This window comes from Triturus cristatus, chromosome 5_2, assembly GCF_964204655.1.
Source record: "Triturus cristatus chromosome 5_2, aTriCri1.1, whole genome shotgun sequence".
Taxonomy (NCBI): Eukaryota; Metazoa; Chordata; class Amphibia; order Caudata; family Salamandridae; genus Triturus; species Triturus cristatus.
This window is the reverse complement of record NC_140588.1, coordinates 270,459,031-270,482,785: the sequence shown is the minus strand read 5'-3', so window position 1 is coordinate 270,482,785 and position 23,755 is coordinate 270,459,031. Positions and strand designations below refer to the sequence as shown.

Below are 23,755 nucleotides of genomic sequence, written 5' to 3'. Positions count from 1 at the left end.
TTTCATCCCTTCACCTTTTTTTGTCCATGGTTCCTGCCTCGCCTGGCTGATCCTCCTGCAGGAGAGCTAAAAGGACAATGCCACTTCCGGCAGAACCATGTCACACTTCTACCATGGGTTCTGGCTGAACAAAACTGGTAGAACTTCCGCCCTCTTCTGCCCTCTGAGATCGAACACTTCCTTTCACATGGACATCCCCGCCAAAGAACGAGTTGAAATGCAAGTGTTCAACAATCCAGCCAGACCCACCTTCTCTTACCTCCGAAAACGGACGGCCGCCACCCTAACAGTGGCCCTGTCCGTCATCAACATCACTGGATCTGTATGCCTCGAAGGCCTGGGGGCACAGCTGGTGGGCCACAGCTCCTGCCTCATCACCCGAACATTGGACTCAGTTGACCCACCCTCCTTTGTTGCCTCCCCGAATATGTACTTCGTCTGTGGTACTAAGGCCTACACCTGGCTCCCGAAAGGTTGGGGAGGCACCTGCTACATCGCCTTCGTCCTTCCCCCGACATATGTGGCTCCAGCAAACCATCACCGACAGAAACGTGCCAAAGACATTGTACAAGCCAACTCCGCCGGAGCACAGTTCCTGGACGCAGTAAAAGGTCTTGTTCCGCTCTGGGGTCCGATGGCAAACAGCCGTGCCATTCGCCACTTAACCCAGGCAGTCGAAACAGCAATGAACATTACAGCTGGCGCCCTCGCCAACAACACCGCTGAGCTTCAGGCCGTCCGCCTGGTGGCTCTTCAGAACCGCCTTGTTCTAGATGTGGTTCTGGCTGATCGTGGAGGAGCATGCCGCATCATTGGGTCCAGCTGTTGTACCTACGTACCAGATAACTCACCCTCAGTCTACAAAGCAATTGAACACCTCCACAGACTGTCCACAGAGGTCCATCAAGAGCAAGAAGAATGGTCGCTGGGGAGTTGGTTTTGGGACACTATTAAAAGTTGGGGATGGAGGCTGTTTTCATTTATCCTAATACCGATTGTGATACTATGTGGATGTTGCTTGGGGATTCAGTGTCTGCCACCTTTATGTTCGCTTTTTATGAACTGCATCTGCCCTAAGACTTTGAACTTTGAAACAGAGCGGATGAAAGCCCTTTATGAGGTGGAAGTCCGCAGTATTATGGGGATAAATCCGAACTAGACAAGCTGGCGAGATATGTTAAAAGGGAGGACTGTGGAAATTTAGCTTGCAAACTGAACATTATCTGCGCCATCTTGCCTCTCCCCAGCGCCACGCACAGCGAATGCACGGCCGCCATTTTAGGCACCCCACTCTCTCCCCGCTCACTCTCGATCGCCAGCGCTTTCCCCTGGCGCTGCGAGCATCCCCCGCGCGCCGGCCACCCCCGCTCTCTCATACAGGCCATAAACCCTCTCCTTCTGCGCGACCCTGCTACGGAACCACATCCGACCGACATCCCATACATGGTCATGCCTCTCCTTTGATAACCCCCTTCCTCTGCGCCCCATTGTCCGAACTGGTCCCAGGCCATCACCTAGCCCTGCGGATGCAGTTTATTGCCCCTACTGTAAGGGAAACACCCCGCATCAAAGGGATTACAGTAGATCAAAGCCCCTACCCCCTGAGACCCGGCCGGTTGCACACACCCCTGGGAATTAGCGGAATTCCCTGCTGCGCGATAGCCATCTCCCACTGCGGGTAGGGTGGGAACCTCTACTGTAACTATGTGTGGGATCGGATCTGAGCCGGGGATTCAGGGGATGTTCTTTCATGCATCAAGAGAATCTCAAGAATGTACTATGTGTAATAAAGCAATAAACCGGTGTATAAGAGACCAGGTCTCAGAGATGCGGTTAGAGCACCTCGTGACGATACCTTGCTGTCTGATCTGATGTGTTCTGCTCCGACGGAATAAAACTTTGTTTCCTGCCTTCCAGTCTCCGGCGCCTGCCTCTTTCATTGGTAAATTATCGAGTGGTATGAGAGGCGATTACCGCCGGGCAAATACTTGAAAGATTATCGACTGAAACTGCCGCTACCATTTAACAGAACGACCTCGGGAACGGACCCGATCCAGAGAGGGAGAACGTTGATGCGAAGGTGCCGTACCGGACAGCCGTGCGGCCAGCAATTTCATACGACGCTCCCAGCGCGCCGGGAGAGGCATATATGGCTCCGCTGATGTCACGTCCGTGGACGACGTCAGGGCGGAGCCGTGCAGTGCCACCCCCAGGCACGCAGAGGTGCTGCTGCGGAAAGTTTACCGGATCCAGTCTGACGCCTAGGGATATTCTAAGTTAAGGAATCTGCGGCTAGATGTTTCTATTAGATCGTGTGTTATTAACATCCAATTGCCTGAGGAGATTAACTTCCGATTCTGGAGTAATCCACTTTTTTCTCCCCCATTGGTGTTATGTGTTGGAGTTGTGGCACGGTAGAGTCACTTACTTGGGTCTCCTTTTTGCGGGTTGTCCTCTTCCTCTGTGTTTCCTGCAAAGGGCTGTCTCACTGGGTGTTGCCACTGTTGTTGAGCGGGCTGGTTTGTGGCTTGCTGGTTGAAGCCTTGCTGCTGTTGTTAGGCTGGCGAGAACCCTACCATGCCTACTGGTCTCCTGTTGGAGGTTCCACCTCTCATGAAGGATCCTCTGAATTTTAAGGACCCCTCATGGCTTCAGCTGTTTCATTATCCTTTTTGAATTGTTGGAGTGCCTCATCCCTGTGAAAGATATGTTTATAATGATGCCTACACTACAGCCTTGAATACAGAGACCCGAGCCTTGAGTGCCTCCTGAGGGTGGTGCCCATGCACATCTGCCTGCTGGCAGTATTCACAATGTTACGATCTGATCCGTGACAGGAGTTAGCAATATTCTTATCCTCCTGATCACTGCCTTCTCTCTCTTTCTAAATTACTCCAGGAGGTTCTGCATGAGTCCTTCCATTTCCTCCCATTGTTGGTGGCCAAACCTTTTGAGGAGTGCAATGGAATTTACAATTCTATATTGCATCACCACTTTCCTCTTCACCTTTCTACCCACTAGGTCCATTCTTTTGCTCTCCTCTGGGGTGGGACAGTTGACGTATTCTTTATCCTGGTTATCGTCACTACGATTGCGTCACCGGTACGTTCCCCTTGATGTACTGGGTGTCTTGAGTGGAATGTTTATATCTTTTTCTCCACTTGAGGAGTAACCGGCCAGGTTGTCACAGGTTCCTTGAAAGCTTCCTTACTCTGTTCCAGTATGCTGGAAAGCATGGGTTGGTACAGGTTTGCCTTCTGTGATGCATCAGGGTTTCGAAGAGGAAGGAGGATTTCTCCCTCGCTTCCTTGAGCTGGACCCCATAAGTGTCTGCAGCCCTCTGGATTAATCCTTTGTACATGGACAGGTCGTCCGGGGCCAAGGCTGTCGCAACCTTTCTCTGGGTATTCAGCATCAAGATCATGCCATTCGTTGTTGAACAGGCCCCTGCCTCTCCGTCGTGATGGGTTCATCCTCCTCTTAGTAGGAGAGGTTTTCCTGCTTCTCTTCGTGTGGCTCTAGCGTCTAGAGCACCTCTATGTCCAATATGTTGTCACCCAATACACTAGACTCCCAGGGTCTCGTGGGGATGCGGAACACCTTCAGGGAGTCCGCGAACGTCTACTTGCAGTGCAATAATGCTGCCATTTCGGCCTTGATTCAGTGTCTTTTCCTCTCAACTTCGAGCGAGCATTTGCCAGCGGTAGACAAGGAGGGTTTCCACTTTGGGTCAGCCGGTTCTTTGTCATTTGCATCCTTGCCATTCACTACCTCCTTTGTGCCTGCTGGCAGTAAGTATTGGTTGGAAGGATTTACCCCATTGGTGTCTTTTGGTCGGGACCCATGCAGCTCTTTATGTTTGTGCCGAACTTCAGAAATAATGTGTTTTGAAATCAACACTGTGGTGGCTATCACCACATTAGGGTATTTTGTCACCTTCTCCCACGTGGTCTTTTTGACGTCCCTTGTCGCCTTCTTCGCAACCTCTGCTCTCTTGACGTCAATGATGCTCTCTATGGCATCTGACTCTCCTCCTTGTACTGGCTCTGCTTTTTCAACGTTTTCCTCATTGTCACTAGAGAAGCCCAGGTCCTTCTGGGATTCTTGTCATCTGTAGGTGCCAGCCATAGTGTAGTGTGCCACTTGCTGCTTCAATCTCATCTTCACAGTCTTCTGTACGGATTCAGTGCAGGCTTTGCAGTCTTCGGCATTGTGATCTCTCAGGAGGCACAGGGTACAGACCCTAGTGTGTGGATCCCTCTGCACGAGCTTGTTCTGACAGTTAGGACAGAATTTATAAGGGGTGTTTTCCACATCCCTTAGCTGCCCCTCTCCTCTGCATTCTCCAGCCACGTTGTCCCCCATCGGGGGTCAAGAAAGCTCCCCTCCTCAGTGTTTCTTGTGCCTTCTGTGATTTTTGGTGCTTTTCAGTCTAATTTTCCCCTCTTCTCTTTGCAAAACTTTATTCAGAACTCCTCCGTTGTACTTCCAGACCCAACAGTGGAAAAAAGAATCCGAAGATGACAACCATGCACAGAAACTTCCTGGGTGCCGTCTGATGCCACAAAGGGGATGGACTTGCCACCAAATGATGGTCGACGATACCCACACACACACACACACAAAAAAAGAAGGACAAGACACTATTCCAGACCCAACCACTAGATGATGGAATAGTTGCCCAGCATGTGAATCCAGAAAGGGATTCCTGGGGCAAAATCCTAGGTCCCACTAGGGCTAGCAAGCCGTGAGATCGCCCTGGGGCTAGCGAGCCCTAGGTTTCCCTGGGGCTACGAGTCCTAGGGACCCCAGGTGTACTGAACCATAGGTTCCCTGAGGGGTACCAAGTGATGAGTGATATAAGCCCTGGCTCAGAGCCTTGAGGAGATGAGTGATGCTAGGATGTTGGCTTGAGTATTTCGTTGAGTGATGTGGTATGATGTAGCAGTATGATAGGCGATTGGTGAGATGCATGTTAAGTTTGGTATAGTGTGGCTGTGTTGGTGTTGAGATGTTCTGAGTGGTGTGGTGGTCATTCGTGCGGTATGTTTATAAGTTTGTTTTGCTAGTTGCTACTAGTTAAGCATGTTACAGCGTATATTGTGGTAGCCATTTTTAGGTCTCGCCTGAGCGCTAGCTCAGGCGAGACCTTTAGTAAGCGGGTTTTCAAAGTGCTAACAGAGAGGCTTTTGCTGGCCTAAAGCCAGCGTGCATGTGAGCGTTAATGTGCACAAGCCATCTGACTTTTTGTGATGGCTCATTAAGCCTTACAGCCCCCTGCCCTACCCCCTTCCCTTCTCCCACTCCCTCCTCGTCAGCTTCATTTTCACTCCTCTCGCGCATGTCTTTTTCTTTTTCCTCTTCCTTTCACATTCTCTTTGCGCTTGTTGAGCTTCTCATGTGTCAAAAATGTGCTTTGGTTTTGTGCCACTATTTGCATCTCCAAAGTGCTTACATTTTGTTTATCTAAAATCTCATGTGCTTCTCATATGTCATAAATGTGCTTTGGTTTTGTGCCACTATTTGCATCTCCAAAGTGCTTACATTTTGTTTATCTAAAACCTCATGTCTGCGTTTTTCCTCTAAATATGTGTGATATTGATGGGAGTCTGATTAGTAAAATTCATTTTCTAACTCAGCTGGCGGCCACAGTCGCTGCAGGCTTCTCTGGGCCGCATTTCCCATGGGTGAGACCATAAACATTCTTAACATTTCATCTAGGCTACGTGCTTTGCAATTTATGAAGAACGTCTGCCATTTAGCTAGTCTTTCACTCTCCAGTATCCTGATCTGCTCCAACCCCTGGCCCTTGATCTAAACGTGCTCTGAGCAAAAACACATTTTGGAACCACTTAAGCCAACAAGCCACCGTCATCCACATGCGGACACATGTGCACAAAAAGTGATGTCAGCTTGCTTCGACCCCTGTTCTGTCAAATGATAGCGAGTGAAACAGAAACCATCTCCAAAGAAAAACGCATCCCTCAGTATAGTGAGAGAAAATGCGAAGTCACTCTAAAATTCAGGACCATGCCATGTTTCCCAGCAGCAAGTGTTTGATTTCATGCACACACATGCAATGTGCCAGGAAAACAATTTGGGGAATGCTGTGCTCGGGTATATAGACCATTGACTATTGCATGCTGCTCCTTCAGCCAGTGACGTGTAGCGCATTTATATGTGCAGTCTATGCAGAGCCTGATCTTGTGGGTTATTCCTCACAGAACTAAAGAAAAATATTGAATTGGGAATATTCTTTAGAATCTTCTTTTCTGTTTCTCATGTCCAACAACAGAGTTTCTCGTGGTTAACGGTGGGCAGGGGGTGAACAAAAGCAAATATGAGCAGCAGGTAAACACAACAAACGTTGCCAAAGCCAACATGTCTGGCTTCAGCGTGCTAATGCATGCACTGCATATGTGCATACACGTCTCCATGCATACCATATTAACGCCAGCCCTGTTGGCTCTGCTGATGCTGCTTTCGTTTTAAGCAGCTGAATTGTGATTGTGTTTGTACCTGTATATGTGAGTCACACAATCCCAGCAAATACTTTTGTTTTTTTTAAATGCGTGCAGCAGTGAACAAAAGAAACAAGCATTGGTAACGCCAATAGGTCTGGCAATGCTAATGGGATTTTATCATGTTATTTTGGTAAAACTGTTGTTGGTGGGAGTTACTTGACTCTGGCCAATATAAAACGGACTAAAAGTAAACATTTATTAGTCTAAAAAAAAATCACAAACATCCACAGTAGTCCCTTGCATTGAAGGGAACTTTTTTGTGTGGGGATATGCTCCTTGTGAAAGGCAGAATCCTGTCAGTCACAGTGAAATTAGCCAATGACTAAAGTGGGCTGCCTCATTTTAAACACTAGATAGGCAATCAATAGGTATGTAAAGAATAGGTATCCAGACGGCTGCAGTGTGAAGCCAAATAATAATGAGAGGCACAGAAAGGGATGCTCCAATATCACACTCATCACTGCATAGTGGAGAAGGACTGGGCAAAAAATATGTGCTACAGGAGGAACACCCATATGCCATAGACTTCTGGGACTTGCAGCCCAATTTTATAATGGAATAAATGAAACTACAAGTACCAGAAATCAAAGAAAACAAGCAGTGGCATAGCCAATAGGTCTCGCTTTTGGGACCTTATAAGTGTTTAGCCATGCAACAGATGATGTTGTTGCACAAAAGGATATTGTGCTGTATAACTAAATACTTAAAGGTCCCAAAAGAGAGACCTATTGGCTATGCCAATGCTTGTTAATCTGTGTGGAGAGTTGTGACATGCCCAGTGATGTGGTGTGGTGCATATTACGTTCTGTATTGTAGTGAGGCAGACTGATTTGAGTTGCAATGGTGGTATTTTGTGATCTAGCTAGTGATAATGTCATGAGGAAACTGCTAAGTTGCTTCATTTTAGAACAATACTACATTTGGTGCTTAGTGTTGGCTGTAGGTATCCAGTGTTTGTTGGGATTCGAAGTAGTGATGCTCGTGTGGTGTGTCTTAGCCTGGTACCTGTTCAATAGTAGATGAATGGCAATAATTTGAAAATGAAGAACTAGTGCATTTCACTTTGGGCAGGAGAAAACTGTACAGGGCAAAGGATATGGACTGGAGACCTCCCCTGAACACCAGGAATACATACTTCGGAAAAATAGAAAGAAATATTATGTACAGGCTGATATGTTCAAGATGGACAGAGGCAGCTTATACAAACTATCTCAGAGCCCAACATAACTCCACCATTAATCAGTCCACCAAGAAACCACAGATTGCATACACATACATCCTACATGCTGTCCCAAAATGTTTTTAGGCAAGGCACTGGACTGGCCTGTGACGTTTCTCACGTGCTTGCTGATTGCGGGGACCGTACGGGCACTATGGATGCACTGAGTAGCATACTAGTTGTGTGGGATCCACCCGTTTCTGTGCAACAGACTTCTGATAGGCCGGAGGCTGGAGTGACAGGTGCGCACAATGTTAAAGGAAGGCCGGCAGCGTTGACAGAGGGGACTGATGGTCAGAGGAGTCAGAAGCAGAAAGAGGACGCGAAAGTGCGGGTGTGAGTGGCAGCAAGTGATGAGACCAGACCTTGAGGAACAACGGTGCTGAGAGTGTGGCCCGATGGCAGAGAGAGGCACTGCTCCACCAGCATCGTTCAAGCGCACCAATAAGAAGGTGAGCTGGATGAGGCTGCCGTGACTGTCAAAGGCTCACTGCTTCAGGTAAGTAGTGAGAACAAGCGCATGCACCCTTAGTTACTGCTTTGCTGTGTACACTTACTTGGTGGGGATGTAGGGTCCCTTTTGTGGTATTCGACAGTGACATCTTGAGAGAAATCCTTTAGGGCATTTTTATTTGTATGTCTTTGCACTTGGAGTGGATGGCAAGAGGTTGAGGAGTCTTTCCTTTTGTTTCTTAAGATACTGGTAAGTGATACTGAAGATGTAGAAAGTGTCACATTTATACGGATATGCTTTGATATATACGCCGAGGTGTTTAACGCTGATGAGCTCATGGAGTAAGAGCTAATTAAACGATAATAGTTTCCATAAGGTTTACAAAAAAACGTCCCCTTCTTGGTTCAACTGCTATGTTGAAAGTTTCTGGGTGATCTGTCTAGTGGGAAGTGCTGGAAGACATCTTGGGACCAATATACATGATAGCACCCTATTGAAATGCATTCTAGTGAATGGCAGGTTGAGGGTCACAAAAATGAGAACGTATAAATGGTGATAATAGATTTTAGTCACAAAATGTATCATTTGTTGATGGTACCATACTTATGTTAAGAATAGTGGTGTGTTCGAAGGTGATTTTACATTTTGACAAAGCCTTCTGCTGGAATTTCATTAATCATGTTTGAGGAAAACTGTTTTCTCATGATTTTCCCATTGAGGTTATGGGAGGTGCTCCAGAAGCTAAAATGCAGAGCATATTTTCTGTAGATTCACACTATCTTTTTCAGCCATAAGAGAAGAAGTCTGACATTCTGAGTAAATCATGAACTTCTAACAGTAGCAGCCTGTCAGTTGATCCCCTTGTGTTCTACTGGAGCCCCCCCCCCCCCACCCCGAGTATTCTAAAGAACAACTAGAGCACTAACAGTGTTAAAATATGGCACACTTGAAGCCATGTTGACTGAATCAAACTGGTAGAACTTAAAACATTTAATTTAGTAAGGAACAAACTGAGGGGGTTCAGTTTGTCATAGATATTATGGTTAGTGCTATAGAAAGAAAAATTCTGACACATTTTAAGTGAGTTCTCGAATATCTTCCTCTTTTATTTCATTAAAACATCTGGCATGCAGACCGAAACATACACTTTTAACACCAGCAGCAGATTGCCAGCTTTACTATAGTGTTCCAATAAGCAATTAGAGTGCTAACATTCTGAATTCATGCCAAAAGTGTGGCACAACTGAACGCTACCTTGACAGAGTGGAAGTAGAAAACTGAAAGCATTTTCTACGGAGGATACTGCAGTAAATGAGGAAATTAGGGAGCTACATAACAGATACGTCTCCCAAGATGGCCACAAGTGAAAAAAAGAGCCCAAATATAGCACAAATATCACCCAAGTGTATCACAAGTATAGCCCAATGGCAGAAGTTTTTTTTTATTATTGTTTTGTTGACGATTTGGAGTACATTACATGAGCATTACTCAAGGACACATTCATTTTATTTTTTAGGCATGGAGAGATTGAGTGATTTGTCCAGGATGTTGAGCTGACACCAAAACTCGAACCTGGTTCCCCAGTTGCAAAGTCTGCAGCTCTGGCCTTAACGCCACATCCTCTCCCTTAAGTGTAACAAATAATCAAGTGATCAACTATATAAAAAAACAAAGATAGCAAATTATTTAAAAATGCTATGTCCTCATTTTAGTTGTTTAGGGCACTAACTATACTTTCTCTGGGAATAAGACTCTCTCATGGAGAAGAGTGCAGAGGCAACAAGTTGACCACGCTGGGCAGGCGGGGGTCGGGGGGCAGTGGGAAGCACAACGTACCATAGAGGGCAGAGGAAAGGGGGACAAGGGCAGCAAACCAATCGTGCAGTGCAGGCAAAAGACCACACAATGCCCGTAAGGCAGGTGTGCCAAACACGCAATCACGCATGTTCTTCTTGCCAAACAGTCCTTGGAAAAAATCTGGTATTCCAGGAGTTGCTCCCATCGCATCTTTATTTTATATATATACCACCGTAGTTAATTACCAGGGGAGATTATCTAATGCACACGGCAGTAACTGGAGCGATACAGGCGCACTGGGGAGAGGGGCTCCTCGAACCTACCACATCTGCGGTCTGCCAATACACCATGATGTCTGCTGGCACCCACAAAGCAGTGGCGTGTCTGTACTCCAGAATGATGCGCGAAACCTTACAGCCGATGGCGGCGCTGAAGGCGAAATGGGAACTGGATTTACAAACAGAGATACCGGACACTACGTGGGCGGGTATAGTGAGAAGGGCCAGGAAGAGCACAAGGAACGCACGCTTCCAGTTGATACACTTTTATATCCTCCACAGGGTCTACCTCACACCAGGTAAAATTGGAAAATATTTCGGAGCGGAGGATGCGGCGTGCCCTCGATGCGGCGCAATAGGAGCAGAGCTAGGTCATATGCTGTGGGACTGCCCTCACCTGCGCAAATACTGGAGGGAAGTGGGCGAGACACTGGCTGAGGTAACGGACAGGGACTTGCAATATAGCAAGGCGGTCTGTGTCCTGCACTGGTTTCCTCATACGCCCAAGAACAAGACCACTAGTAGATTCATAGATATGGGCCTCCTCTTGGCAAAGAGGGAAGTGACGAGACTCTGGAAGTCGAAGGTGGGCCCTACACATAGGAGGTGGATTAAGGAACTGCAGAAATGGGCGGCGAGTGAAAGTACACTTAGATACCAACTGGCGATCCGTAGCGCAGATGATAGGGCGCTAGAGACGGCCACAGAGTGGGAGGTGTTGGTGCAGGCCCTGCGCAGCAGCGCGGTTGAGGAGGAAAGGGAGCCCTCTGAACCTGATGATGATCCCCGGGCAGTTCCAACCACACACACACAGTAGATAGTCATTTATTTCTGATACGTACCCAAGACTACATATTAAGGCCGAGACCAGTCGTAGGCGAGGGCACTGGAGGGAGATAGGGAGATAGGGACTGGGGAGGGGGAATGACTGGGCGGGGGGGAAGGGGGGAGAAAACTTTAAAGCGGAACGCAGACATCCTATACTGATATAAACAACTGTGCAAGTTGCCATAGGGTTACGTATACTGACCTACATGTTATCGCTGCCCGGCCTCTGGGATGTGGGCTTATAAGCTGTGTATGGAAGCCTTATGGCCAAGAAAGGAAACGGCACTGGCATTTGCGGTGCAGGGTCATTATGTATGTAAAGCTGATTATCCTATGGTTCTGCAATAAAAACGGTTTTCAAAAAAAATGTACCACCGTAGTTAAGTCAAAGTTAAGCCAAAATGAGTCGTCTTCTGAAAATCGGGAGACAAATTACAATAGACCACACTATAATTACCTGAAACTGCATGAGGGAAGATGTGGTAGAACTTTCAACTTTAGAAAACTGTACTCGATAGTGGCACACAGAAATTGTATACTTTTTATGTTGCATGGGGCTCCCCTTCATCAAAGTTGTTTCTGATCAATTGCACAGTGATAAACAAAAGAGTTAGCTGGTGAACAACATTAAAACTTGTCACAAGAAGAAAGCTTTGCCCTTTCTGGCACTTCCCTGAAGCCGGCTTTCTATCCAAGGGGAGGTGGATATAAAGTAACAATCTTGTGAATGGAGGGATCATTCACCAAACTGGTTGTATCTTGTAGGAATAACCAACCGGTCACTGTATGAGCCAGACCCTAGGATTCCAGCTGTGCAGGCATTCAAAATAAGAATCTAAACACATTGTGTTTTAGACAGACTACTAGATTTTACACTTTATTCTTTGAGAGCAACCTATTTTCTCACACCAGTAAGATGTTTGGGTCAGCAAAGCTCTGCTTACTGTCCCTTTAGTGTAACAACCATGTTGGGGGCATTTGTGACTGTCTAATATTATGCAGAACTTGGTGGTAACTAAGTAGGAATAAGACCGCAGCTTACTCTGTCAAATGAAACCAATGAGAGGAAATCAACAAACCTTCCACAACAGCCTAATTCAATAACAGGGAACCCAGTTGGCAAGGCCAAGTAATAAGTCACTAAGGAGTTTACTGAAGCAGACAGTATCTGGAAGAGGGCAGAGCTGAAGTAATTACTCCTAGGAAGGTGCGAACTCTAAGAACTTCAATTTTCTGTCAGTACAGACAAATAACCAATATACTCAAGGAGCTAAACCAGCCACAAACCTAGGTCTCTTGGTCAGAGGTGGAAGGGGGCAGGCAAAATAACTGTAGCATTTGGCCACCCATTAAGCATGACTACGTCAGGCAAAATAACTTATTTATCTTCTGCAAAGAGAAGCCTACAGTGTCTATTCATTAGTGATCTGGTGAGCAAGCAGTTTACAATCATTAGATTTATGTATCTTTGCTGAGCGTTTTGAATATGTGACAGATGAGCCTCTGATTACAAACTTGCACAAAACTACTTTAAGACATGGCCATCTTCTAGGTCCACTTTTTTTGTTCCCAGATAGAAGAGTCAAAGTAAAAACAAGCATTGGCATAGCCAATAGGTCGCGCCTTTGATTAAGTTAAAACCACTTGCTTTGCTATACAATACCATTAGCAAAGTAAATTACTTAAACTTAATCAAAGGCGAGACCTATTGCATTTTCAATGCTTGTTTCTGTTGCTGCAATGGAAGAGTCCTATGAGATTTAACATGTGAAATTAATATTTTGAGAGCCCCCCCTTTTCTTGGCACCTGCTGGCTGGATAACCCAGAAACTTTACAAGAAGGAAATGAGGTGGATGAAATTGTTTTGGAAAGTTCTGTGAAAATTCATCAAATGGTGGTAAAGTTATTAGTGATACAAAAAATTCCTGACCCAACTACAAGTACAAAGTGAGAACTGCCACTGTCCAATATCTATCTATCTATCTATCTGTCTGCGCTGCACCAGCTCGACCTAATAAGTGATTAACCTAAATGAAAGCATCTCCATCTCTCTACATATGGGGTAAGAGAAGTCTGCAAGTATGCTGTCTCTTTATCACATTTTTATCAAGATAAAGTAATACCCTTGATGTAAGTATCTCACCAGCCGGTCTTTGCTTTTAATGAAATGCGATTTTGTATCTTTTTGTCAAATTAAGGTGTGTGCTCTATGATAGCCTGCTCCTTAGAATATCTGTACTGTGCTGGATTCATGGTGCACAGTTGGGAGCAGCAAGGAACATGAGAAGAAAGGGGATAGATAAAGTGGGAGAGAGCCTGGTGGCGGTGAGAGGAAGGGGGACATGACCGAGTCTAAAGCAGTATTAGGGTGGGCCAGAGAGCAGGTCTATGGGATGCAGAAGGAAGCCCTCCGCCAACTCCAGATCGTCCGACGTCAGACCTCTTTTGCAGCCAAACCTGGTGTAGACGGGCTCCCAAAAAAGTGCTTCTTAGTTGGAATTTTTCCTCAAACGCAGCACAAAAACAAGCATTTGCAATGCAATCGGTCTCGCCTTTGGGAACTTATATGTATTTAGCTATGCATCACATTAGCCTGGGTGGCAGTTGAACAAGCAGAAAGCAATTCTGTTATTTTACTGACCTCTACTGGTTGTTTTCTATCGAGACAGTAAATTAGAGGCAGCTGAACAGAAAAAAAAGTCCCTAAGCGGAAGCAGGCAAGTCCTAGGGCTGATCTCCAGAGCCCACAAAGTACATACATATATAAGTATATACTAAAGTATATACAAGAGGTCTCGAATGCTCGACCTAAAACGTAGAATGCACTGCAGCCTGGCCCTTCCGACTTACAGTGGTAGCAAGTTAGGTATATTGAGTAGATGTACTATGCCTTCACCATATATCAGAAAATGAAAAACACCCCAAATCCCTTACATCTGTGTCCTCCGCACACATTTGCATCACGAGCAACAGCAGATATTTTGCCAGCATCCTTTGCCTCCGTTAGGCTTATAGACTGCGCCTGAACAAGAGATTCCCCCAAAGCCCGCAGAATGAAGAGTGCGTACTCCTATCGAATAATGCAGAGATCGTAGCACGACAGGCCTCTCACTAGATCCAAAACTCAGTATTGACAAACTCATCAAGTGAGGTCTAGACCATGTTCGGCACCGAGCTACAGCCAGACCGCCTCCATTCCTTCTTCTGCCGAACAGGCACGGGTAGCAGAACCTCTTCAGCTTCCGAGGCCATGCTGCATAGGAAAGGATGAGCTGGAGAGGTGGTGTTCAAATAGAAAACTGCAGACCTAGCTGTCCCTTACCTCGATGCTTTGAAGTGCGGCACAGTAACCTGCTGACACCGGTGATAGTGCATGCTAAAAAGAAAGCTTACACTTGAACTATTAATCTATGCTAGTACCTTACTGATCAGCCTTTGGAAGACTGGCCCCGTAGTAGCCGTAGGCACAAAACACAGACCTATTCACAATTCTTCAGGGATACTCTCGTTTTCAGAAGGTACATGCGTTACAAGAACGTTGTTTTTTCTTTTATCTAAACAGGTCATGTGAGGCTGTAACCTTACACCCCCAACTCATCAAACCCACACTGACTTCTGTTTTAAGTCGACCTCTACAAACCCCAAATAAGTAAACAACACAAATGTACTCTTCCTACAATTATATTATCAAAATTAGAATGCCCGACATGCAAAGATCGCTACGGCATCGTAGTATCTTTCCAGTGATCAAGAGGGGTAGCAAATATAGTTTAAATTTCTCCCATAAAACATACAGGCCGCACTCTCCCCAATAAAGTCAATGATCAGTCTCGAACAGTTTCACAGCTGGGAAAATTTCTCAGGAACGACAACACCACTGTTGGGGAAATCTAGGGGCAGCCTGCCTTCTCTCTCATCCCCAACCGCCCCCCCCCCAACCCCTCCCCCCCCTGGAAACACAAGGCCTGTAAAACTTACGTCTCCTCCTTCCCCGCCAGAGGCACTCTGTACCTGGCCGCCCCATTGCAAGAGCATCGGCTGCGCTCTGACTCGAGCCCGAGGCTTCGACAGGCCTAGGCCGCGTTCTATCACACAGAGGATATTCCGGTCATAGGAACTGGGGACATTATGGTGCACAGAGTACACGGATTCCGCCACATCACCCCCAGCTCTACCACCCCTCCTCAGAGCCAGCACATTACCTGTTGTTGTGTTCATTCTTCCCTCGGGTGTTGGCGGGTGGGTCTGACTCAGACGACCCCTCGCAGCGGGTCTCTCACGTTTCATGATCACGTGCCCGCCCCTTTGGCCACCGGGTCGCTTCTGCGAATCTAGTCTCCGCCAACAGCCCCCAGGCCCGCCACCCAGACCCTGGAAAGCATGGAGAAGCTCAGGGACCGGCCATTCAATTCCTGCAATAGAGCAAGAAGGCAAGAGGCGGAGAAGGAGGGTGAGGGGGCGTGCACGTATTACACTGCGCAGCCTCCCGGGGGTGGGAGGCAGATTTAACCCTCTGCGCACCGACAGCTCCGGGTCTAAGTTCGAACCAGATTTGAAACCGCCGTACAGCACGGTAGCCAGAAAATACATGAAATCCCCCCCCTTTTGACTTGGACCCATACCTGCAATGGCACCCAACACCAAGGCTACCTCGGAGAGCACGTCAGAAGCCGCGAACGCGTGTGCAGGAATGGCATGGCAGAGGGTGTGGAGTGTCGCCACGCCTGGCTGAGCTAAGGCACGGTCGGCTTTCACTTTCGTCCTTCGTAAAGCTTTCTTGTCTTTATGGGGCCATATGTTTGAAACACATGGCCCCATAAAGATAAGAAAAGCTTTTCCCACAGACGTAAAGCAACCGAGCCAGTCCAACTGGGACGGCTCTAAAAGAGAAAAGTGTACGTCACTAGACGCTCTTTTCCAATGGCTGGCCACCGTTTAGCATAAACGGTGACGCCAGCCAATAGTAAAGAGGGGCAGGGCTTAAAGCGCACTAGAGAAATCTACTCTAACTCATTAAATCTCGCCAGCGAGACTGCGCATGTCTGCGCAGTCTACGCCAGGAGACACCTAAAAAGTGATAGAGAATGTGAACTGAAGAAAATAAATAAATACCCGAAACATTAAAACTTGTTTAAATTCTCACTAGATGTTAAATGTTAACCCAGAAGTTGAAGCATGTAGGTATATGCAGGTGAGTGTGTGGTGATGCAGGCAAGGTACGTGTTTCTTTACACACCTGTTGTGGTCTTAAGACATTTCTGTATATGATCTTGTTTAACGCTATTGTACTTTATATTGATAGCAACAGTTGCCAGGTACTGACCAGTTTCTTACAAGAGGCAAAGGCTAAAGGGGAGTTATCAAAAGATACCCTGGAGTTTACTACGGATAATAACAGACTTCGCAAGATAGTAAATATCCACAGACTCCGAGAGAAACAAACAGACATGTTATTTTCAGGGAACTCTAAATGCATATCCTCAGGTACAAGGCAACAGGCCTTTACATGTATCAAAACGTTTTTTGGAACAATGCATTTAAGTGACTGCCTTATAAGAAAATTGCTTTCTTGCAAATTATTAGAAATGATCCCGATTGACTTGACCACGTGTTTGTCAAATAAAAATTGATTTTACAATTTGTTTTTGAAGCAGGTTTATGGAGCACTTTCAATAAAGATTTGTTTCAAATTTGCCATTTTCCATGGATTTTATGGGCAGCAAGTAAGCCTAAATTCAAACACCACACACAGTCATTTTTTAAAGGATAAAAAACATACAGCCCAACATACATGCCTGATCGAAAATGTTAAGAATAATTTACACCTTTTAGGCATAGTACATTTACGTACACATTGCCTGCTGCTGTGTAAGAATGCAACAAGACTATACTGGTGAGATGGTTTGAAATTCTAACTGGAGCACTGCCTGAACTGCCCCTGCGGATTGCCACCCCATTTACCTGTTTCCTTAAGTCCTGAGCCGATCTGTGAAGCGTATGGTGGCTAGCAGCGAGACCTTTGGCGGAGGAGACAGTATGTGGAGCAGGAGTGTGGTTAGCAGCAGCAGCGGCCCGCTCTCTTCGCCTCTCAACCCTCTGTTCAGCACTCCGCTCCTTCCCTGGTGTGACTTCTTTACTTTTGTGTTTCTGAGCGGATTCTTTTTCTCTTGGTGATTTGCTGTACCCATTAAACACTGAAGAGAAAGCGAGAAAACTGTGTTAAAGAAATGCATTGAGAGGTTACAATTAGAGAAAATAGGTCTACAAGATTCGACTAAAACAAATCAGACATTGGCTGCACCAACCACTGCATATGAAACACTTACTCATGTAGCAAAATGGAGAGCCACGACACAAAAACCGAATGAATTCTAACACAAGCACACAGAGTTTACGAAGGAATGTCTAAACAAAAAAAAGGAATTGAATGCAACAGAATGTATTTCAGTAGGATATGCAGGATCAAACCGATAGTCCGAAATAAAATAACTAAAACTGCTGCAAAGGAACAATGAATAGGAAAAGTGAAATATCAAAACATGCCAGTCTTTGCTAGATTTCTAACACTCTTTGGAAGCCAACTGAACTTTTTATCTCAAAACCATACATCTGCGTAACCTAAATATATTAAACACCAACAAAAAAAATCTACCTAGCTAGAAAAATATTACCTGCAAGCGCAAGCTGATTTAAGATTTTATTTGCAGATGGCACTGAAAAATATGGCTTTGTTGTCTTGATGTAAAGTAGTTGTAATACTTGTTAAGAGTCTCCCCAGTGGAAATGTTTTTCTTGGTGATATTTGCCTCTCTTCTCAACTGCGTCGGGGGCGCTCTGTGCAGCTTAGCTGGTGACAGAGGGTGGAAGACCAGCAGAGACTCGACAAATGACACGCACGAGTTAGCAACCATAAAAACACACTTACACGAGAGGTAGCATCTTCAAGGTGCATCAGGGTTGTGCATGTCATGGTCACTTACATAACAGCAAGCAGCCACATGCATGAGTGGCTTAGAAAAGTGTCTGTCTTAAAGGCAGCCTGACTCAAATGTAGGGTTTGATGTGTGTGTGGATCAAACGAGTGCTCCAGTTGAGTCGCAGTGCACTAGATGCAGCATACATCATAGGCGAGGAGCATGACTGGGAAAAAGTGTTGAGATGCGTGTGTAGTTAAGTAGGTAGAGGCGGCGAGTCCACATGGAAGTTCATACTAAGAGCAATAACTTGGATGTGACCCTGAAGTGGATCTTTAGGTATCATACACGGTTGGCAGAGATGTCCTGATCACAGTACAGCAGGCAAGAAGCCGCTGCTAAGGTGTTACATGGGATGTTGTCACAGCAGCACATACCCATGTTAGAGAAACGTTTGAAAGGGATACATAGTCCAGGATAGTGCTAGTTTTTCTAATGTAGGAGCAATAGGAATTCCAGATTTCTGCAATCTGAAGGGAGAACGTCAAGTCTCAAATTCAGGCTTTTCAAAACTATGTGGGGCTGCTTTTGGGGCAATATTCTGGAACATTGAGATAAAGTCCATTGGTGCAATCACAAGGGTAGAGAAAGTAAATCAGGTACACTAATAATATAGTAACACCCAGGAAATGCAGGAGATTTCTCTCCCTCAAAGTCAAACTGACCGGAAGACAGTCCTATCCAAGATTAGAAAGGGACTAATTTCAATAAAATTCTGCCTTTCGATTTGGATCTATTTACTTCAAACACCGTCCTAGACGTGAAAGGTTTAGGAAGGTCTAAGCATGTAAGAGGCAGAAACCACTACTACACTGGGAGCTTCTATTTCGGACTGTTGGAGGACCTTATCTGTGGTAAACCATGTACGCCACTGAACTGAAGGCTGACCATACTCTTCTGGTCCTCCTCATTGAGAAAACAGTATTTGAGTCACGTGACGGAACCGAGGAAGCAGCCGTTCTTTCTTCCACAGCGCTGTATATCCCACCACTGACTGCAGCGGAAATGTGCAGAGGAAGTATGTCTCCTCTTTCAATTCGAAAGGCAGATCAACTGGCCGCGAGGCATAGCTGTGGGTTTTCTAGATCGCCGTGGCATGGTCCAAAGCCACATCTTCATAGCGGAGGCAGGTTTTTCAATCGCCTCAAAGGCGGCTGGTGGAATTCTCGAACTGAAGTATGTTACCTGTTTTTACAATGTAGGAGTATAATATAGTTACAGAGTAAGTGATGTTTTTTGGGAAAGCAATTTCGTTTAAAATCTAGCAATCTTGCATCTTTTGGCTCCAATAATTCAGTAAGCTGTAACCAAAGACAGGCAGCTGTGGACTTTGTCAAGCTCTTCAAAAATCCCAAGTATGTAATACTGGCTAAATTCATGATATATACATATAGGATTAATGTTTAGTAATCATGCATTGCAGTCCTGTAAATCTAGGATAAGGCTCTACTGCCATAAGATATCATAACCAAGAAGGAAGAGTGATTTGTAAAGGTCACCTTAACACGGGAATTGTACAAAAGAAACAATACATTTAGATGGTTAATACTGTATATATTTAATTTTGAACATAACAACTATTTGTGGTTCACCTTTGGTTCGAAACATGCAATGAACAAGTTACTTACAGTCAATAACAATCTTCCTGGTAGATACTCCATCTACCTGCAGATTCCTCACTCCTCTTGAATCTCATTCCGGGACAAGGTTGGATCCAGAAACTTGAAATGGCTCTTCTGCACCGCTAGGTGGCGTCTATGCTTTAGCCAAGCTCTGTCATCCACCCCAGCACAGTGACGTCAGGGTTCCAGGTTATTTTCCATACCCTCCGAGTCAGCGATAAGGCTAACGAGACTGAAAGAATTTTAGTCTACCACAACTAACTTTGATCTTAGCAGTTGTACGACACTCAAAAGAACAAAGAGGTGGGCAGGGTCAGTGTGGAATCAACAGACAGATGAAAAGTATCCACCAGAAAGATAGTTACCAAAGATCCGTAACTTGTTCCTGGAATAAATACTTCTACCTACAGAGTCCTGAGCTCTTAAATCAATACCCAAGTAGAGGTGAGCAAGCCACTGAAAGCTCAAGCCAGATGCCTAGCTCTACTTGAGGTCCTTTTGGACCCTTGAGCCCAAAACAAGCAAAGCTGTCATCATGTGGCACCTTCCCGCCACCTAAGCACTAACTCAATGTGTCAAGAATTAAAGACAGAGCATTACCCTTAAATGTGTAAAAAAAAAAAAAAAAAAAAAAAAAAAAAAGAAGGACAGCCATAACGATCTAGTGGTTGAATCGCACAACGTGAAACCAGAAACCGTTGAAGTGACCTCAGATTCCATGCTTAACTTGTGTGATCCCAGGTAAATATTTGTATTTCACAGTCTCCTTTCTCTAAATTACCAGACACGAGAGCACCTTAAAATACATTACTTCAGGATGCTAGCTAGACTAAACCCTTGAGTATTTGTATTTCATAGTCTATAATGTTGCTTCAACAATCCTAAGAATCGAGGCCAAATACAGGGTACACGTGACAACTGATTTGTCTCTTACCTCAATAATGAAATTGTGGTCAGGGCTTGGGGGGGGGGGGGGCAGGAATGTTTCTAATTATATGTTTGTTTTTTTTAAAAATGAGAAAAAGATAAACAGAATTCCGGACCCAACCACTAGATGGCAGAATAATACACAGCATGTGAAAACAGATAAGGATTCATGCTGCAAAACTACCACTTATAAATACTCCTCAATGCAGTGAGATGCTTCAGCATGGTAAAGAAATACGTTTTTAAAATTTTTAAAGAGACTTTAACATATTTTTACATGATTTCCAAACCAAATAGTTTCATGGTTCAGTTCCAGCACAGGCTCTTTGAGTCAAGCCAGACCCTTGCCTTGGCTCTGCCTTTTAATTTCTTGGCTCGCGGATACCTATATCTAAGCAGTACCTTCCAGGTGGCAAATCTTGAGATGCTGGTCAAAGCAAAAAGTGATGCAATAGTGGCAAAACAGCCACCTCAGTGGTGATAACATGGACCGAAAACCATGCTGCAGCACAGCAAATATGCAACATGGAAACTCCCAGGGTCGACGCTTGAAGTTGCTTTCGCGCCCTGATGAAATGGGCTCCTTCTTAGAGTCCTTCTTGGAGAGAGCATAGTGGATCATTATAGACACGAAGATCCAGCGGGAAATTGCCTGCTACTGAATCGCCTTGGGGTCACCATAGCCCAGGAAAAGTTGGTAATGGACCCTGAAACATGCAGGTCAGTCATAAGAATAGAGAACCCTATAAAGATCCACACAGTTCAGCATTTTCCTCCTTAGTGGGATGAGAAATCGGACACAATGTGGGCCGAGTGTCGGACCTGCTATTATTTACAAAAATCTGTAAAAACATGATTGTTTAACTTCTAACTTTAACTTGAACTCAGACCTGTGTAAGCGCAGAGATACACAGGTCCCTTTGGGGAGGATTTGAGCGTTTAATAAATGCGATTAACAAACCATAACATAACACTGACCCAAAATGGAGAGACTACCTTTGGATGAGAGGAATGAAGCCTTCCTCTGCAGACAGCTTGCCTGAAAAACAAGCAATGAAAGTAGACCGGACAGACCATGCTTGCAGCTCACTGACACAGCAGAGTACAAGTAACTGATCAGAAAGAGATTCTTCAAAGTCAGCAGCCTCAAAGGATAACCATGCATGGACTCGAAGGGCAAACATCAGTAAAGTGAACTCCAAATTAAGATCCAACTGCGCCTTAAAGAATGGAGAAAGGGGAAGCAAATGGACCAACCCATTTAGAAATCTCATAACATAGCAAAGGATGAACCACTGAACTAAGAAAGGCTGCAACGGCTGACAAAGAAACTTTAAAAGTGCTCACAGCAAAGTCTTACCAGGCAATAGATGGTGCAAAGCACAAAACATCTGTAAAGCACACCTTGAAAGGATCAATTTCCTCCAGGGCGCACTAAGCGATGAAACAAGACCACTGACTAGAATAAACTGGGTAGAGAGAGGGACGTTGAGTTGACAAAATGAAGCCCACTAATTCTGCACACAGGCCAAAAGAAATCAGAAAGCTTCACTCGTAATTCCAGGTGTCACGGTGGAGGTTCAGATACAGGACTTGGCCCTCCCACTTAGAAACCGAATCCATCTTGAGCAAAAGCATAAAAGAAGAAACATGGACAAGCAAAGCAGATCTGATTACTAAACACATTGAGGCAATTCTGGCACAATCATGATTATCAGTGCACCGTCCTGACAGCTTCCTGAGGGGCAAAAATGGGTCAAAAAACCTCTGGGTGAAGAGGTCAGTCATGGTCAACAAGATGGTGCTGACTCTGCTAGCTGGCTCACATGATTAGGAATCGCACCACATAGCTCACAGCCAACCACACACTGAACCTGAGCGAAGGACACAGCTTCAATGTCTACAGGCACATGAGGCATGATCCAGCGCGTCCCTGCTTGTTTGCAAACCACATCGCAGTCATGTTGTCTTTCGGGACCTGAACTGACTGGCTGCAGATGGAGAGCAGTAACACCATGAGAGCACAGATCGCACAAAGCTCAAATAGGTTGTTATGAAACTTCTGCTCCAAGGGATACCAAAGGCTTCTGATCTCCAGTGCATAAAGAGGACCGCCCCTACTGTGGGTTCAGGCATCGGTCACCACTGCTGGTGGTGCTTTCCACATGTGAGGGGACAAGTCACCAGCCACCATCGCAGGCCCAGAACAATCTCCAGGAAAATCCAAATGTCACCCTTGAGGAATTCCCCCAGTGCCGAGCTTACTAGAAATAGAGGCACCACTGAAGAGCAAATCTGCCATCGAACCTGCATAATGCAAGAGACAAGCAGGCTCAAAACACTCAGGACTTTCAGGACCCAAAGAAAAAGTCCCTCCCAAAACATCAGGATAACAGTGAACCTGCTGGGGAGGCCAGAAGACCTTCAGGGAGACAGACTCCAGCTCTGCCCCGATGAACCGGAGACACTGAAGTCTGGAGGTGAAACTTGGGAAAGTTGATGGAGCACCCCAGATCAAACACCAGGGAGATATTGAACTGCGGGTTATTGGGCACCAGCTGCATACACTCCGGAGCACCCACGAACCCCTGCCCGCCACACATCTTCCACAGGGCCACCTCTGCCATCGCACCAGAACTGCGGCGGACAATCAACTGCACTCTCGAAACAGGCACGTTCCCCAATGACTGGAAATGCACAGAAGCCAAACCCCTCCTCAAGAAGCCTTCCGCAGACCCAACGGACTCAAGAACTACAGGCCTATCTCCCTACTCCCCTTCACCGCCAAAGTCACCGAGAAGCTAGTCAACATCCAATGAACGAACTTCACAGAATCCACCAACATCCTCGACACCTCTCAATCCGGCTTCTGCAGCAACCACAGCACAAGACCGCCCTCCTAGGTGCCACATACGACATCAGCACACTCCTCAACCAAGGCCACACTGCAGCCCTCATTCTACTCTACCTCTCAGCAGCCTTCGACACAGTCTCCCACTGCATACTAGCCGCCAGACTCCACGACTCAGGCATACAGGGAACTGCCCTAGATTGGGTCTGCTCATTGCTCGCTGGCTGAACGCAAAGAATCAGACTCTCGCCTTTCCTCTCCGAACCCACTGAGATCGGAT

At 45.9% G+C, this 23,755-nt stretch overlaps 1 protein-coding gene across 3 annotated transcripts in view; it reads right to left on the bottom strand.

The window, feature by feature from the left end:
• Nucleotides 1-23,755, bottom strand: part of JARID2 (jumonji and AT-rich interaction domain containing 2) — a 671,808-nt gene that overhangs the window by 207,189 nt on the left and 440,864 nt on the right. For all 3 annotated transcript variants that reach the window (XM_085607031.1, XM_085607030.1, XM_085607032.1), the window contains exon 6: nt 17,063-17,295. In XM_085607031.1, coding sequence (XP_085463157.1) covers nt 17,063-17,295 — 233 coding nt within the window. The remainder of the gene's footprint in view (nt 1-17,062; nt 17,296-23,755) is intronic.